This window comes from Vipera ursinii (assembly GCF_947247035.1).
Source record: "Vipera ursinii genome assembly, chromosome: 2".
NCBI lineage: Eukaryota > Metazoa > Chordata > Lepidosauria > Squamata > Viperidae > Vipera > Vipera ursinii.
In genome coordinates this window covers 228,438,785-228,457,090 of record NC_139513.1, presented here as the reverse complement: position 1 = coordinate 228,457,090, position 18,306 = coordinate 228,438,785, and the positions used below count along the sequence as shown (strand labels likewise).

The 18,306-nt window shown below is 36.5% G+C and overlaps 1 protein-coding gene across 1 annotated transcript in view; it reads left to right on the top strand.

Annotated features, from left to right (window-relative positions):
* The window catches only part of PRUNE2 (prune homolog 2 with BCH domain), a gene marked incomplete at both ends in the record, with an annotated part of 127,073 nt that overhangs the window by 72,259 nt on the left and 36,508 nt on the right, over positions 1 to 18,306 (top strand). Inside the window, 2 exons of the mRNA XM_083354623.1 lie at positions 1,207 to 7,513; positions 10,428 to 11,205. Of these exons, the coding sequence (XP_083210749.1) occupies positions 1,207 to 7,513; positions 10,428 to 11,205 (7,085 nt within the window). The remainder of the gene's footprint in view (positions 1 to 1,206; positions 7,514 to 10,427; positions 11,206 to 18,306) is intronic.

The following is an 18,306-nucleotide window of genomic DNA, read 5'->3' as shown; positions in this document are numbered from 1 at the left end:
TTTTTCATTTAACACATATGTCATGAATGTGCAGGGACTTCTTAGTATAGTTTTAAAATCTTCCTATTTAGATAGAATAGTCATAAATACTGTATATTAACAATAACCCAGTTTTCCTATTTTTTGCCATCTAAAGGTCATACCACAAGAATTAACCAAAGCATATGCATATTGATTATTTTGGTTGAAAAAACACATGCTCCCTCTCCATGTCCCCTACTCTAGGGTTGTCTACAATATATTATACTATTTACTGTTCCTCGTTTGCCATTTACAGTTATATCTATCCATAAACTCTGTCTTGTGATAAAATTATAGAAATAATTTTCTGAATTCATATGGGAAAGATTTTTTTGTTTGTATGAATGTTACATGAGCATTATATAAGAATGTAAATTAATGTGACACTGTATCATAGAAATATTTGGATATATTCATATATGTGAGAGTGAGGAGTGGCATTGTCTTGTTCACTTTACCTTTGAATTTGTCCACTATTTTTTTGCTCTAAGGTAGTTCTCACTCATTGAAAACACTGTTGTAAAGTGAAATGTCATATGATGCATGGCATCACATGACCTTGAGTTGCAACTTCCCCATTAACTTTGCTTGTCAGAAGGCAACTGGGAAGATTGCAAATGGTAATCATGTGACTGTGGGATGCTGCAACTGTTGTAAACATGTGCTGGTTGCCAAGCATCAAAATCATAATTATAACAATATTTTCTTTTTCTTTTATTCTTTTATTCTTGTAAGAAAAGGGAAATATTAGGGATCAAGATCAGAAATACTAGACCAGTGGTCCCTAACCTTTCCAGCTTTATGGGCAGGTGGTGGGAGGGGAGAAGGATAGGTTCTGCACAAGCAGCAGGTGCACATGTGTGAAAATGGAGCATAAGTGGAGCTGCGTGCATGCACACACCCACCTGCTGCTTCTGCAGCCCAGTTCTGAATGGGTTGCAGCCCATAATGGCTGCAGCGTGTAATAGAGTCCCTGAGACCCAAAGGTGACAGTTTTATTTCATTTAAGTGCTGTTGCTTAAGCAGAAAATACTTGTTCAGAGTATGTTAGAACATGAAAGTATTATAAAGCAAAAACCTGGTTTCAGAAGAAATAGGCAATAAAATCAGTATTAATTTTTACCAAACTTACTTTCGTTATGTACAATTGATCAAACATCTGGTGTTCATTTTTTTCCTTAATAGATTTGCTGCGAATTAGAAGAGTGTCAGAATCCATGCTTGGAACTGGATCCTATGGAATATGGATGTGACCAACTTCTCATTTACCAGCAAGAGAATTACATAGCAAATGGTGATGAAATTTTTTTACTAATGAAAGATGTTATCAGCAGAAGACATCCTGAAATGGCACCAAATAGTAGAACATCTTCCACTGAGGCTGTTGCTGGAAGTGCTCCACTTTCTCAAGGATCTTCTGGTATTATGGAACTATACGGTTCAGACATTGAACCACAACCAAATGTTGTGAACTTTATAGAAAACCCTCAAGATAATAATGGATCAGTGCAAGCCCAAGCTGATGTTAACATAGATCTTGTGAGTCCTGACAGTGGTCTTGCTACTATTAGAAGCAGCAGATCATCTAAGGAGAGCTCAGTTTTTCTTAGTGATGATAGTCCAGTAGCAGAAGGGGGTGCATCTCATCACAGTTTTCTTTCTGGATTTGACTCTTATAGTCCCATTCCTGAAGGAGCAGTTGCTGAAGAAGAAAATCCTCCATCTAGCAATTGCAGTGACAATTATGATCTTTTCAATTTTGATTTAGCACCCATGCCTTCAGTTGAGACACTGCCTTCAAATTTGGTAGACTCTTCTGTGGATGATTTCTCCCATGACAGCGGTTCATCAGAAGGACAGCTGTCAGCTAGTTCAAAAGCAGATGACAAGACAAATTCATCAGAATGTGATATTGCAAATTATTCCATAGACTTTCGAAGAAGAAGTGAAGATGATGATATAGTAACGTTGAATGAATCTGGCCACCAAGAAGAGAATCATGCAAGTTTCTCTGATAATAAATCAAATTTGGTTGACTTGGAAAATGAATTTTCCTCTTGTCCAGAAATCTTGAAAAGTGCTGAGAGAAGAACGCCACCAACCCCAATGAATAGCCTTGTAGAAGCATCACCTTTAGATAGTGGGCCACCTTTATTTTATCCACAAGATATAATTGAAAGAATTAATGAAATCGATCATGTTAAAAATCCTCATTCTCGTATTAGATATGGGAGTTGGTGGGATGGTTTTGAATTAGATTCCAAAAATGTTGATACATGGAATTCAACTGAGCCAGAATCTGTATTTCAGAGTCCTGATTCATGGAAAGATTATAAAGTAAATATGTTACTGAGACAGCAAATTGATAGAAGAGCATCAGATTCAGCATGTATACAAAAGCAACCAAAACATATACAATCATCAAGAACAGATACTTGGAAAAAACCATTTAGTCCTGCCCAAAATAGTTTGAAGTACCAGCAGAAAGATGATGAACAGGAAATAGAAGAATTTGCTAATATGTGGAACTCCAGTCAACCAGCTTGTGGACCATGGAATAACAGTGGACAAATAAAGACAAATTTGCCTAATGTTTGGACAGAGTTTGATCATGATACTTCAGGACTCACAGAGCATTCATGGAATGTTCCTCAAGTGGAATTTGATCAGTTTTCACAAAATGTTGACGAACATTCTATGTCTAAATGTTTACTGGAATTCTCTGTAGATAATTTAAGTGAAGATCCAAAAAATCAAATAGATTTCAGTTCTCAAAACAATGGGCGGGGTAGCTCATTAGAAAATCATACAGTATATAAAAACGCAAAATCTAGTTTTGGCATTGTGCAGAAAGATGTTAAATTGATTACGGAAAACCACAGCAATGCTAAGTCCAGACAGTCTGACGATACCACTGTATGGGATGCCTGTGATTCAAACATCAGAAAAGATATGCTTGGAAACCTTGCCTGTTGGGAAGATCCCTTCCTGTCATACAGAGACCCAGAATTTGTTGCATCAAATACAGGTGAAGATCTTATTGTCTCTCCACCAGATACAAACTATTCAACATCTGATTCGTATGTGTCACCCACAGGTGTTGGAGATGAAAAAGATAGTGAAGACAAATATTCTGATAGAAAGCCAATTTTTGACCAAATAAGAAACTCAAATTCAGATGAAACTGGAACAGAAATATATGATTTATCAGATGATAAATCATTGCCGCAAACATTTCCTGTATGTTCATCGGATTACAGTGAAGCTTGGAAACTAACCCTTAATAATGAAAAACAAGTAGAAGTTGAACATCCTGACCTTAATATAAAAGATCCTGTGGTTTTTGATTCAGAACAAAACAGTGCAGTGCTTTATTCAGGTGACTATGATGTTGATGACAGTAGTCCCTCTGAAAATAGTGGAATGATGTTGATCCATGCACAAAAAGGTAGTAATTCTCCTCTAAGTAGTATCGTGTGCACAACAGAAGAAAATTGTGACAGGAATAATGAAATCATTTTTGAAGACATAGGATCTCCTTGTTTTGATCCAAATGATACAGAGAATGACATTTTACTTAATTATCAACTTAAACAAAACAATCAATCAGATCAAAAAAGTAAAGTTCTAAATATGCAATTTGACCAAAGGCTTGAACATCTCCAGCACAATCAAGGAATTGCACTGGAGGATAATAATTTAACTTACTCCTCAACACTAGAAGTCATTGAAAATAAAGCTATTGTAGGATTACTCCCTCTTAATGATATTAGAAATGAAACAATCCAAAATGACAACATGCCATTATCACTTTTACTACCTCTTTCATATGTTAATAGTTCAGAAGAAAGCAGGACAATTTCTGATTATCCCAGTTCGCCAGAAAAAACAATAACTAGTGGAAGTCTGGAAGATGTAGCAGCAGAACCACCAGAAGTAAATATATCATTTTCCAATTGGACTCATCTTATCAAGGAAGAGAAGAATGAGGTATCCCAAGATAATAATGGAAAACAAGTTGTTATGTCTCCTAAAGAAGATAATGATGATTTGGAACATTTTAACATGGTTGAACATCAAAACTGCCATTCAGGGGAGGTATCTACACTAGTTTCTAAATCTTTTGGTAAAGATCTATCTGAACAAAATATTCCTGACATGGAAAGTCTCTCTTCAATTTCTCCTAGAGAAGAATGTAATCAAATGATGGTTGAAAATAAAAACATGATTAATAGATCAGAAATGAATGCTTCACAGTCAGAACAATCAAATCTTTTTTTGCATGGTGAAGAACAACCATCAGCAGGAGAAGAGTCAATACCTAACCTGAACACTGATAAATTTGAATTGGAAAGTTGTGAAGATACTTCAGAAATGCTTGACATTGAAGATACAACTTCAAATGATGAAAATCAAGGAATTCCACAGAATCTATATAAAGAATATATTGAAGCCCTGGACACAACAGATAAGCCACAACCAAGTAATTTATTACCTTATAAAGCTGATTCTTTTGAATTAAGTGAAACCCCTGAAAGTGTGGAGAGTGAGAATGAATTCACTCATGAAAAATGTATTGATATTATACTGCATCATGAATTGTCACAAATCCTTGATGCTTGGAATACATCAGTGAGTGAAGAAATCCAGATTGCTGGATTAAGGCCCATGAAGAATGAAATGTCAGAAGAATCAAGTAACTCCCCTGCAAATACTTCCTTCAAAATTACTGGTGAGGAAGATAATAGCAGTAGTGGTTCCATTAATAATGATATATACTCAGGTCCAACAAGCCCAGATATAAGTGATTCTTCAATTAATATACATACCAGGGAGAATTTTCAAGGAAGTAATAATCAGAACAAGAGTGAAGATATATGGGACGTTACAAATGATATCAAAATACATGAATCTGGAAAGGAATCCCTTGAAAATAAAAGCCAAGAAGATTTTGAAACAAACACTGATCATAAAGTTCCTAAAAATTTAGTTCTGTGGAATGCTCACGTGGATGATGATACATCTTCTTTATCAAGTCCTGGAACAGATGAAGTTTCAGAATATTCAAATATACATCAGGGAGGAATAGAGTCAGATATAGACTCTGACCAATTGGAGGATGCTATGACAGAGAAGGAATCTCTGCATTTCCAGGAAAGAAATCTTATAGCTGGTTCAAAAAATTCAAATGCTCAACCTAATTTGAAGGAAAATGTCCATGTGGATGCATTAAATAAAACCTCTGAAGATGTTAATATTTTAACAGAACACTATGTCCATGAAACATCTGAATATTTTATAGAAAGGGAAATAGATCAGGATGATGTACATAATCACACCGCACAAACATCTGCTATCAATAATGAAGAAATTTACAGTCCAAATAATTTAGATGCCTGGGATATTCTATTGCAAGATAATGCAAAAAGCTCATTAGATGAAAATAAGAAATCCATAGAAGAATGTTTTGGATTTCCAGATGATACATTCGAATGGTGGAATTTGGAAAAACAAAGTGAAAGTTCACTTGGATTGAATTCTAGAAATGATCTACAAACAAACTATGCAGGAGTTATCCCTGATAATACATGGGCAGTACATCCAAAAAGAAATGAAAATATTGAGGAACCAAATCTTATGGCTACTTCTCCATATGAAAAAGAATCTACACAATGTAACAATATACCTGAATATAAAAATGAGGAACCCGTACTGACTCATCGGTATGAAGGTTGTGCAAACACTGGAGAATATGATGGACTACTGTGGCCAAATATTGATGAAACAGAGAGAAGACAAGAACTATCTCTTAATACTGTTAAACAAACTGTTCCAGAAGACTGGCAGACAAGTCTGTTAACTGCTATTGCTCGGGAAGATCTAAAACTTGATCCAATTATAATAAATAGAAATAGATTTGTCCCCAGAATAATAAATCAATACAGTGAAATGCACCCAGAGTCTATTAACAAATCTCCATCTGATCCTTCACTGTCTTTAACAAAATCTTTGAGCACAACACCTACTGAAGAAAGAATTATTCAAGGAAATTCATTTGTTCCTGACATATTACAAAACAGTACCACTGGAAACTGCCAGGTATTTAGTATTGATCCAGATTTGTGGACTGATGTAGACCAGCCTTTCATTTTGAGAACAAGCAGAGAAAACCCAGATATATTAAATCACTTTGATCAAGACAGCAGTTCACAGGCCTCCAGCAGTCCTGATGTTTGCCAGTATGAAAGCAAGGAAACATGTGCACAGAACTCTGTCCTAGCTGAGCACCAGGAGCCCAGTGTGATGTCCCCCATCTTGTTTAAAAACACTGATTTTCATTTTAATCAGCAACTGGCAATTGACGGAGAGGAATTATGCCCTGAAGAAAGCGGCTCATGTCTTGCAAATAAGTGTGAGACAATCTACCAAGGAACATCTCCAAATGACAAACTATCTGAAATTGAAACAGAAAATATTATTCAGGAATCTGTTTTGGCCACAGATAATTTTATGTGTGATAATTTTCCTGGAAATGATCAACTTTCAGCCTTTGGCCATGAAACAGGACTAGTTGAACAGCTGAAAACAATGCATACTGCAGTTGATGACACTGGAAAAGAGTATACTATGAGTAAGATACCAATAATGAATAACCAAACTATGAAGCTGAATGAAACTAATCCTTTAACAGTCATTGATGGATCAGAGAAAAGAGTAGAAATTCATCCAACACTTACAAAGAAACCATCACCGCAAGCCTCATTAGAAGTAACGGAAGACGTCCTAAATAATATAGAAAAACAATATTCTGCAGATAGTCTACAGAAGCTTCAAAATACACAGGAAAATTATAGTCTAGAGTTTATAGAATCACCCCATAATCAATTAACACTAGCATGTGTTTCTCCTTTTGGTTTGGACACTCTTCAAAAAGACAGCACGAGCAGTTCAGGATCTAACATTACTCTCATAAAAGATGATACAGCTGAATATTCTCAACAGGGCTGGGGATCCCTGTTATTAGAATCTGATGGGACTCCTGGATCTTCATGTACTTTGAAAGCATTTGAGTTTGAAACAGATTCAAGTAATATTGAATCTCCAGTTGCTGGTAGTGAAATTGACATTTTGGACTCTAAAGCTACCGGTTTAAAAAATGAGATTGCAGGGGATCAAGAAGATCAAGGCTGGGACTCATTTTTATTAGAATCTGATGAGAAATTGCAACCCTCGTGTGTTTTTGAAAAACCTGTGTATGAAATATATTCAGATCCTATTGATTCACCAACTAGTGAAGATGAAAATAATATTTTAGAAAAGAAATCTGATGATGTAAATAGCAAGGCTGGGGAAAGTTTTGAAAACTGGGATTCTTTATTGTTAGACTCTGAAGTAATTCCTGAGTTAACAGATGATCTGGACAAGTGTGAATACGAAGCAAAATCAACTCATATTGATTCACCAGCAGGTGGAGTCATAAGTGTAGACAATGGTGAGTAAAATTAGCACTTTTCTAGTCAAATAAAAATCTTTTTTTTTCATATATTATAATCTGTAATGAAATGGTTTAGAAAGAAATTACTTACAAAAACTTTTCCAAATAAAATTCCCAAATAGAGATACTTTCTTTTCCCCCCCAAAATATATTTATTTTAAAAAGAATATTTCTCTTTTAAAAAAAATCAAAATGAATACAAAATGAATTCACATACCATAAATGCGTTTTGTAAATACTCATTCACTCACACACCCTATAATTGCAATATTCTTTTCCAGCTATGAATTGTCTAGCGTGTCTTATTTAACTGAAAAGTTATTTTTTTTATTTAAAAAGTTTTACAATACATTTTAACTTTAATCCCCCCTCCCCCACCCCTATCCAACCCTCCCTATCCCTCCCCCCCACTCCCTCCCCCCCCCCGACTTCCCAGAGCTAAATACAGGGTATAAAATCAAAAAACAAACATAGACAGCCTTATGTTATCAACAATAAACTATAAATTCTATCTCTCTCTAGCTCATATAAAATGAATACAAACAATATTAACATTACAAATAAAGCAGAGAAAAAAAAGAGGAAAACAGAAAAAAAGGTTTGCTCAAAATAAATTTTCTTAATCCCAGTCCTTATTCATATTAATTTCAAAAAAAAGAAAAAGAAAAAGAAAAAAGAAAAGAAAAAAAACAAAAAAACTTTCACCTACTATTTACATTCTCCCACCTTTCTCTAATTTCCAAACAATTTCTCAGTTACACGCCAAAAGCGCCTATCTCTGTTAGTCTTAATAATCTCCAACCAAACTAAACTACGATCAAAAATAGTTCTTGCATGTATCACACCAAATGTCTCACAGTTCCAAATCATCCTTAAATTCAAATAAAAGTTCAAATACAAAGAATATATAAAAAAAAAGATTTAGGCAATCTCTAAGACAACTTGTTATTAATTAGGAGCTTACATACCCATTCTTAGTTCAACACATACTTTAAATCCATTACCCTAATATACTTTTCTAGCAAGCAATCTTAAATTGTGTAAAATATTAACAAAAAGAAAAAAAAGAAAAAAAACCTTCTTTCTCCTCTATAATAATTTTACTCCATTGACATTCTAATCTAAAAATTAATCAGCAATCTTAACGCCCCAAAACTTTTGGAGCACCTCTGTCATGACCCCCAAAACTTCTTTAGACCGCTCCTCTCTCACATCTTCACTGTAAGCACGCTTTGGAGATTCCATAACTTTCTGCTGATCTTGCTCTTGCTCTCGTCTCGCTCTTCTTAGGGCGGCACGCGTCATCTTCTGGCCTCCTGCAGCAACCGATGAAACTGTGACTTGATCCCCTCCAACACCATTGTCCTCTGTCTGTCTATCTGTAACGTCTTGAGGCTTTCCCCCACCGTATCCTTTTGCAGCTTCCAAAAATGATAGGGGGGTTGCTTTTAACACATTACTATAAAAATCACGTGCCTGAGCCACAGTAACCAAACGATGTCTTTTACCTTCATACGTCGCCACCAATCCAACTGAAATCTCCCATCTAAACTTAATATCACGTTTCTTAAGTTCCTGTACCAAAAATGCAAAATCTTTCCTTCTCCTTAGGATCTTCGGAGGGATCTCTTTTAAACCTAAAACTTCTTGCTCATCCACTACCAAATTAGTATCATAAGCAGCTTGAATAACTTCATCTCTCATTACTTTCTTTGTAAAATAGACCACCACATCTCTGGGTAACTTCTTCTGTCTTGCAATCCATGAATTTACACGAAAAACTTTGTCCATATTTCCCTTAATTTCAGATGCTGACTGGCCCAATACCCCTTCCAGAGCCTCAGAAATCAGCTGCTTTAAATCTTCTTTACCATTCTCCTTTAAACCCCTAATTCTAATAGCATACTGCATCTGATTATACTGAACAAGGCTCAATTCTTCGTCCATTTTATCCCTTATATTTTCATTTTCTAATACCTTTGCTTCTAATATAGAGTTCTTTTGACTGAGATCCTCCACTTTTATATCCAGCTGTAGCACACATTCAGCTACGGATTCAACCTTAGACAAAATGTCCCGCCTCATTGCTCTCAGCTTCTCTTCTATCTTCTTCTCCAATTTCTCCATTTTCTCCTCCATTTTCTCCTCCAGCTTTTTCAACTTTTCATCCATCATATCAGACATCAATTGTACATGCTTTCCAAGAGCGTCTTGTAAATCCTTAAGCGTCAATGCCGGGGGAGATGCAGGAGGAAACAAAGCTTGCAATGAGGTCTCTTGCACCAGGGAAGACCCCACATTCCGAAGAGCTTTAGAAGTTTTAGCCGCCATCTTCCCCCACTTTCACTTATTACTCACTTTCACTTTGAAGCTATAAAATCCATTGAGCTAGAGAGTAAAAATAAAGAGTCCACTTCACCTTGACCTACTGTACCGCTCTGCCTGCTTCTTGATAATCAAAAGTATTTCCATTTGGCAGGGGTGGTTGCTAACGCCTGGCTCTGCTCCAATAATCCCAGAGCAGAGGCGCTGCGCAGCTCGGAGCAACCCAGGCTTCGGGGGGGCTCATCCTTCAGCCGCCCAAGCTCTCAGCTCAGGCGGCCCCAGAGAGCTCAACCCCTACCTGGGGCCTCACCCCCTCCTCTTCTCCTGAGGAGGGGGCTTCAAATCCATCTAAACAGCTGATTGGCGCTGTTTACGATGGAAAAACACAGCTGCGGAGCGGGCAGCCCGAAAACGGCTGTCTTCGGCATCGCGTCGCCACCGGAAGTCCTCTCCTGAAAAGTTATTTTAAGCAAAACATAAAGCGACATAGCAAGAGGCTATACAAATCAAACTGATAATTATTTCCTGTTTAAAATTAGAAGGAACAATTGACTGCTTTAACTAAAACTGTTTTGTTTAATTTCAGAAGCTGTCTGTGATGTGTTTAATTTTGACAGCGAATTGACCAAGTTCCCAGAAAGGACAAGAAAGGGCAATAAGGAAGATAAACAATTACAAGAAGCAGAAGAACAGTCTTCTTTAGAAATGGACTATGTCCTCATTAGTGATGAAGAAAATGGATCTTTGACAAAGGATTTATTGGTAACACAAGAAAGCAATTTCCCTTCAGCAGTTGCTGAACAAATGGATTCTCTTGAAACATTTCCAGCAGACTCCTCGGATACATTACAGCCAATCTCCATAATAAATGAAAGTGAAGGACAGTCTACCCTGGAGAATGAATGGGACTCTTTTTATTTAGAAGAAAAAGCTTCTGCTGTTGTGCCTCAAAAATGGGAATGTGAAAAGAAATCACCTAGCATCCTTGTACAAGACCGGGAGTGGACTATAGTAGACCAGAATGGAGAGCATGAGGCATCATCTGAAGATAACTGTAGTAAGCCAGTCACAATAGAGTCACTATGCAGACAATCTATTAAAGAACTAGACAATGTTTTAAAGCAGGAACTGATCTCTGAGACCCAAACTGAAATCCCACTAGATAAACGCTCTTTCCAAGCCTGGGAACAACAGGACAAGATTTCATGGGATACCAAAACAGATGCTCCTTTATTCCAAGTGGTTGCTACTGATGTTGAATCAGATGATCACCCACAACATGGAGACAGCATGGTTAAAGAACAAGAAATGGAAGATGAGTCTCACTCTGTTGACAATGAAAGGGAGCTCAATCAAACAGTAGGGTAAGAACAGTATAAATGTTAAGGCTGATAAATGTTATTGCTGATTTTATTATTAATGAATCTTTTGATACATTTCAGAGGGTTGCTCATACCAGAAACAAGGAGTGGATACACTTTATATTAGAATAAGAGCTTCCTTTTATGCAAGGCAGACATCTAATTTTTACCAACCTCTCCTATATTCTGCAACAATCCAGTACAGAGCAATCCAGCAACTGATGATATGAACTGAAGATATACACATTGATGATCAGTACTGACTCTATCAAAAGATTATTCAACTTTTGAATTACGTTTAGAGTTGCATAGTCTCATTAAATACTGTAGGAAGCAAATAATAGGTAGCCAAAAATCAGATGGAGTCTGGTGGTACCTTTCCCAAGTAACAATATTATTAAAAGACATAAGGTGTTGTGAGCTTCAGTTTACTTCATCAGGTGCATAAAGAGGCTATGTGCCAGCCCACATGCCTGAAAACATCTACAGTTTGGGATACTTTGGTATAATATTGGAGATATAATCAACCAGAACATACTTGTCTTTAACTTACAGAATTGATTCAGTTGTATTTGCAATTCTGTTAATACCAGTCCAAGCTTACACTTTGATACAGTGATGTAGTGTTGTTACCAAGCAGCTGACCTGCATATTAGGAAGTCTGGATTAAAGTGAGTGTTGGGCACTCCCTGGCTAGAAAGGCAGCATGTAAATCAAATTAAATAATACAGTTTAAATCTAATTTTCCATTCAAAACAGCACTCAATTTTGATCTAGGTTTTAAGATATTGTAAGGTCCCTGTTCCGTTACTTGAACTGAGATATCCTATCAATCTAATCAGATAAGCCAAGTGGAGACTTCTTGATCAAGCAGCACTTTATTTGATCAAATTAAGCAGCTGGGTGGCCAAGAGTCTGGAACACTGGCAGAGTTACGTCCAGAAGTGCCACACATTAGAAACGTAGTAACATTCCTTTATAAACTTTGTTAGCCAATGAAAATCAGACAACAGAGCCATTACATCATAAGATAAGGAAGACATCAATCATTCCTGTACACTTCCTTATTCCCTCCTTCAGTACATCCCATCCATGTACATGTTTCCCACGCTTGCACTAGATTTCTCTGGTGCAGAAGCCAATTACAAAAAGAAAGAAAACAACAGTTAAACTAAACAATTTCCCTTTGTTCCAGAACCTTTCAGTATCAAATGTCAAAGTTTTAGTGAACAAAATTATTCCAATCATCTTCCTAGTTGTCTTCTTACCCACTCCTGTCTCTGGGCCTTTTTTTTTTTAAAAGACATTGTTCATCCCTTTCATATATTAATCGAATCTTTTCCCTTCCTTTCAAATCAACTTTCACAGTTCTTACACATTTTTACTGTCACCATCTTTTTAATCTACCCTCTATTACAGGCAGTCCTTTTTGAGCTACTGATTTGTTTAACAACTATTTGCAGTTATGATGGTGATGAAAAACTAATTATGACCATTTATGACATTCTCCAGGTCTATCAAGCAAAGGAAAGTTAAAGTAAGAGCATAAATACAGTCACAGTTTCACTTAGTGACTGTTTTGCTTAACGAACTGGTTATTGATCCCAATTGTGGTTGTTAAATGAGAACTACCTGTAGATCTTTTCTCAGTTCTTGACCTCTGTTCTCAAGCTTCACAGATTCTTTGGTAGAATTTTGGCAAGCTAGGGATCTGGCTTATCTATGAAATACTGCAGAGGAAAAATGATGGAAGTGACCATATGTATCCATTATTTTTAGTTCTGTGTCCTGTGTTGACATAAAAAAACATGAAGTGATCCTGATTTCACTGGAGCATGAAAAATTGCTATAACCAGTTAATAGGATTTTAACTTTCTCCCCAGCCCTATGTTTATGTGCATTGCTCATTGATTCTTTGTCTCAGAATGTTATGCAATTTTTGCAAAATATATTACAAATGTTTTCGTTGCTCTTCTTGAAACTGTCTCTTAGCTGCAAATCTCATGACCACAAGAGTTGGGCATATAAACATATTTGGGTTTTCTCCTTCCTCTTATATTTTGCATAAACCGTATTTCGTCACCCCAGTCTATTAGAGTGTTTTTTTCCATGTAAAGACAGCTAACTTTATCAAATAATTTTATCTCTCTTCTTGTTTGTATAGATCTAAGCAAATATTTCAGAACATTACATTACTAATATGAGATAAACTTATCCATTTAATCCATTTGGTGCAATCTACATAAAATATGAATGTTGGCATCTACCTTTGCTCATGGCCTCATTTACATACATTTATCTATATATACATTTATATAAAATTGTAGAATATAAAATTTACCCATAAATTTATTTGGATTTATGTCACTAGTCTTTTTTTAAAAGAGGCCCTGGAACCAAATCATAACTGCGAGTATTGGCTGCAATTGAAATCCCAGGAAAATAAAAATAAATAAATTTTAATTTTGAAAGCTGAGAGCTGAGAAGGAACTAACTTGTTCTCTAGGTCAACTTTCTTCAAGTGGCAGAAATTTTAGCCTCAGCACATCAAGAAGTCTCTAAACTGGGGAATGATAATTTTGATAATATGATACATATAAATCCAGCATGGGACTGACCAGATTTTTCCTAATGCTATTTTCTACACACTGGCAAATATTTAAAGATGCTTTTCAAGGAAAAGAAATGGTCTTTTAATCAATTGGATAATGCAGAAAAAAGTGGCTTCTGCCTACAGATCCCAGTAAAAATTCTCTATTCTGCCTGAAGATACACATTGAATCTGTCCTCTTTTGCGTTGTTGTTGTTTTTTAATGAAATTTTCCACCACTGTATGGCTTTAAAGTCAATTTAAGTGAGGTAGAGTACATATAGCTATTCAATACACAGCTTGAAAACTTGCTTTTAGATGGATTATAAGATTTATTTTATTTGGTTTTCACAATTATGTGATTACCACTAAGAAATAAAAACAGTTACTGTTGTGTTTGGTGTTATTTGAGTGCCCGTTAGAACGGCTGACTGGATATGCACAGCATGGTATCCAAAGGCAGGTGATCATCTTCCTTATTTAGAACTGGCATTGGTCATGTGATCAGAAAAATGGTGAAGATCTCTGTTTCTAGTAAGCTGCCATGGGAAGGAGACCCTGAAATAAAGTCATAAAGCAGCTTTGCACTTTTCCTATTGCAAAACTGCTCTTTAAACCTCCAGAAGGTAAGCACGTTGTTTGTAGGGAGCAATTGGCAAAGATGATGCTTTTTTTAACAGCTCTATTATTGCAGTTAATACGGAGGGAGGCGAGGGAGAAGAGAATATGCATCAGCAGGATGCAAAGCGTTTGCTGTGTCATAAGAAAATTAAGCAGCTGTGACTTGAAATTCAGTCACATCTGGTTATGAAGGAAACTATATCTTTTCAGAGATTTGTCACATTAGAATATGATGTGATTTTTGCAATTAATGAACAGAACTTTACTGTGTATTTTAATTGCAAAACCCTCTTCGTTAGTGTGATTTTGGTCTCTGCATCGCTTTTTGATGACGGTAATGAAGAAGAAAGAAAAGCACTTACACACTCTAAAAGCTTGCTTAACTAAGGGGAAGCAGTAAACGCGCTTGAGATTGTATCAGTCTTGCAAGAGGTGATTGTGCTGTTTTAGGTCTTGTTCTGTAATTGAGAAGCATATAAGGTTTCTTTCTTGAAGTATCCTCTGGCTGTTCAGAAGAAATTGGGTTTCAAGTGGACAAAGCATGGAAAACACAAAGCTTGAAAAATGAACAAGCATTTCTTAAAATATATGCAGAACTGTGGCTCTCTGGTATGTCTGCCAGTAAAAAAAAAAGATGAAACATTTCTGTGAGAAACTTGTTTTCAGAAAATGCTTTGTGCAGTTAAAGAAATGACCACATGCACAACAGCTTTCGGAAAAGAAAATGCTTAATAGAAGGATTTAATAGAAATAGAGGAACAGGAGGATCTTTGCTGTGCTTTCTTAAGCCGCAAGAGGTTGATGTGATTGTTTGGAGCTGTGTTTTACTGTAACTCTCACATCAGCCATGTACTCTGCACAGCTCATTTGTTCTCTTGAGTCTATAAGATGGAACTTGTAATGCTTTGCCTCATGAGGCTGCTTGAAAAAGAAGGAGCTTATAAAACCATAAAGAACGACCTTCCGATGAAACAGTGTGTGCGTGCAGGTGTGATCTTTAGTGCTTCTTTGGATAAAGCATTGCGTAGAAAAATGCCTAGGAAGTTGACTATGTTTTCATGGAATCCTCTTCCTCATTTTCTTTTATCCCTTTGTGTTGTTTCTGAAGAAAAGCTAAGCGTCTTCTATGCTTGATGAGAAAAATGAAACCTTTGTAGTTCTTCCCAGGCTACCAAGAATAAGTATAAATGACTTTTCTGGAATATACAGTGCAGGTTTTTTTTTGAGTTCTTGCTTGTATTAAGTCCAGAGGTTAGAAAATTTACACAATGTTACACAGTAGTAAATAAGCAGTTTTCCCATCAATAATTCTTTTTCTTTAGTAAATTCCATTAACGTTCAACTAATGAAAACTGTGTGTAACACATAGTTCCCTTCTACTGATGCAGCTCCATCTCTTTGAAATTCCTGTCTCATAGCCACCATATTTTTAGATTTTGTAAATCCCAATTTGACCCACTTAGAATCCATAAAAATGCTGTTGCTAAGGTTTGACTGGTTAATTGTTCATGTCCTCAGTTCTGATATCTCTTACTTTTTGATCCTTCCTCCCTTCAAAAAAATGTACATTTTTGTCACCTGAGGATTTTTAATGTCAATATCCTTGATTTAAAATTACATCTCCAATGACAGTTTACACTCATTAGGCTGCATTAACCTGTTAAAACTACATCTAAATCAATATTTGTTTCATTTGCTTCAGTTCTGTAATGGAGGATGGTGCAACATAGTGCTATGAGCTCTGCCATGGTGCCTCAATTGCTGCTAATACTTTGAATATTATAGTTTCGTGGATGAGTCAGTGGCCTAACCTTTATAACATATAACATTTAACATCAACTTCTAATACAAGTAATCCTCGAGTTACGAATGTAATGGAGCCTGCCAATTACATTCATAACCCAATGATTCATAGGAGTGAATCACGTAACTTGAACATGTTCACTCCCTGCTTTCACCCACGCATCTGCTAATTGTATCTCAGGATGGGAAAGGCCATGGGGGGGTTAGTGCTTCCGACTACCCAAGGTCGCCCCTAACCCACTAAGATATCTCATGCTTCCCCCTCCCCCCATCCTGCTCGACTGGGTCGCTTATCTTACCTAGATCTCAATGTTCAAGGGGGCTGTCTCCTCTCCAGCCTCTCTGTCTCAGTTTTGCCTTGAACAAAGGCTCGCTGAGGCATGCAAGGATGAGAGATTGCATCCCTATAGGCTCCAATCATCTTTGCAAAAAGCCTTTGCCCCCAAGAACGGAGGCTAGAAGGGCGCATGCATCTCTCCAGGCCTCCGTTTATGGTGGCAAAGGCTTTTTCTCAAGGTGTTTGTCACTGAGAAGGGAGGCCGGGAGGGACATGTGTGCCCCTCCTGGCCTTTGTTCTTGGTGCCAAAGGCTTTTTGCAAAGATGGCAAAAAGCTTTGCAAACAGAGGGGAGGCTTTGGTGCTTGCAGAGCCTTTTGCCTCAGATCTTGTCCAGGCCTTCGTTTGCAGAGAACGGAGGCCTAATGTACCGTTAGATCATGTGAATCAGTAGTACGAGATCTCCCGGTACTTGAGGCCTCCATTCTCTGCAAATGTACCGAAGGCCTGAAGCACCAAAGCAGGCCTAGATCTTTGCAAGATGACTATCCACAGGGCCAAGGCCTGTGGAGACCTGGGGACGGGGGAAATAGGCAGGGCGAGTGTTGCAGTGCCTCTGCAGTCGTTCATAAGGGTGAATGACTGCCATGGTGATGCAACATTTGTAACTTCACAACTGTGTCATAAGTACTTGGGGGGGATTATGTTGTAACTTCAAATGGTCACTAAGTGAACTACTGAAACTTGAGGCTTACCTGTGATTGATTCTTGACGAAGGTGAAAGAATAAATAGTCTTTTACAGAAGGAATCTTTCTATAAAAAGAAGAACTTTCAATCCAATACAATTACTGACTGATAAAATGGAAAAAGGTTATTTTCTCTGCCCAATTCTCTCTAGCTTCAGAGTTTTAAAATGTTACGTGGATTTTTTTGGATTGACTCATTATGTGTTATCAAGTCATTTTTTGACTTGATGGTGACCACATAGATAGATTTTCATCATAATGATCTATTCCTAACTTGGTCTTTCAAGTCTTCCAATATTGCATTCATCATCACTTAACTGAATACAGAATGGCATTGAAACCTTTTTAAGGTATACTTTATATATATTACTTTTTCTTTGGTTCTTAATTTTCTTGGAACTTAACAATTTTTGATTTGTATAAAATATTGGTCAATGATTCTAATAAACTATTTGAAAATGGTTTTGAAAAACTTTGGCTCTGGCACAATTGCAGTGCTTCTCTGATGTTCATTAAACCCATCTTTTTTCAAGCTTCTGTGCATGCCTGAAAAATATGTTGATGATTTAAGTAATCCACTCATTAAGGTTAATGTGACTCTTTAAAATATCATTTTTCCCCTCAGACCCTGTGAAAGTCTGAATAAAACCAGGCTACTTTCATGATTAGCCCAGAGGCACTGAGGTCTAAAGCACTTTGAATAATTTTAGAAATATACATAGTTATAATTACCTGTACTGATTAAACAATTTAATCAACTAAAATTACCTACAATTAATCAGCAAGCAAATTATAAATTTTTGCTTTTTTAAAGCACCAATGCTTGCGATAGCGGAAGCTTGAAATTCCCTTTTACAAATTAAAATTCGTTCTTTCGTGAGATGAAATAGATTATGGATTTTGTTCTGAGATAAGGAAATATGATCTATATCTCGACTGAAAACTAAGGAAAACATTTCTCTACTGAAAACTTAGGAAAATGTTTCTTCTTGTGAGTGATTACTTTTTCTAAATTACACTACTACTTAATGAGAAATTAAAGCCATTGTAGTCAATTAACCATGTGA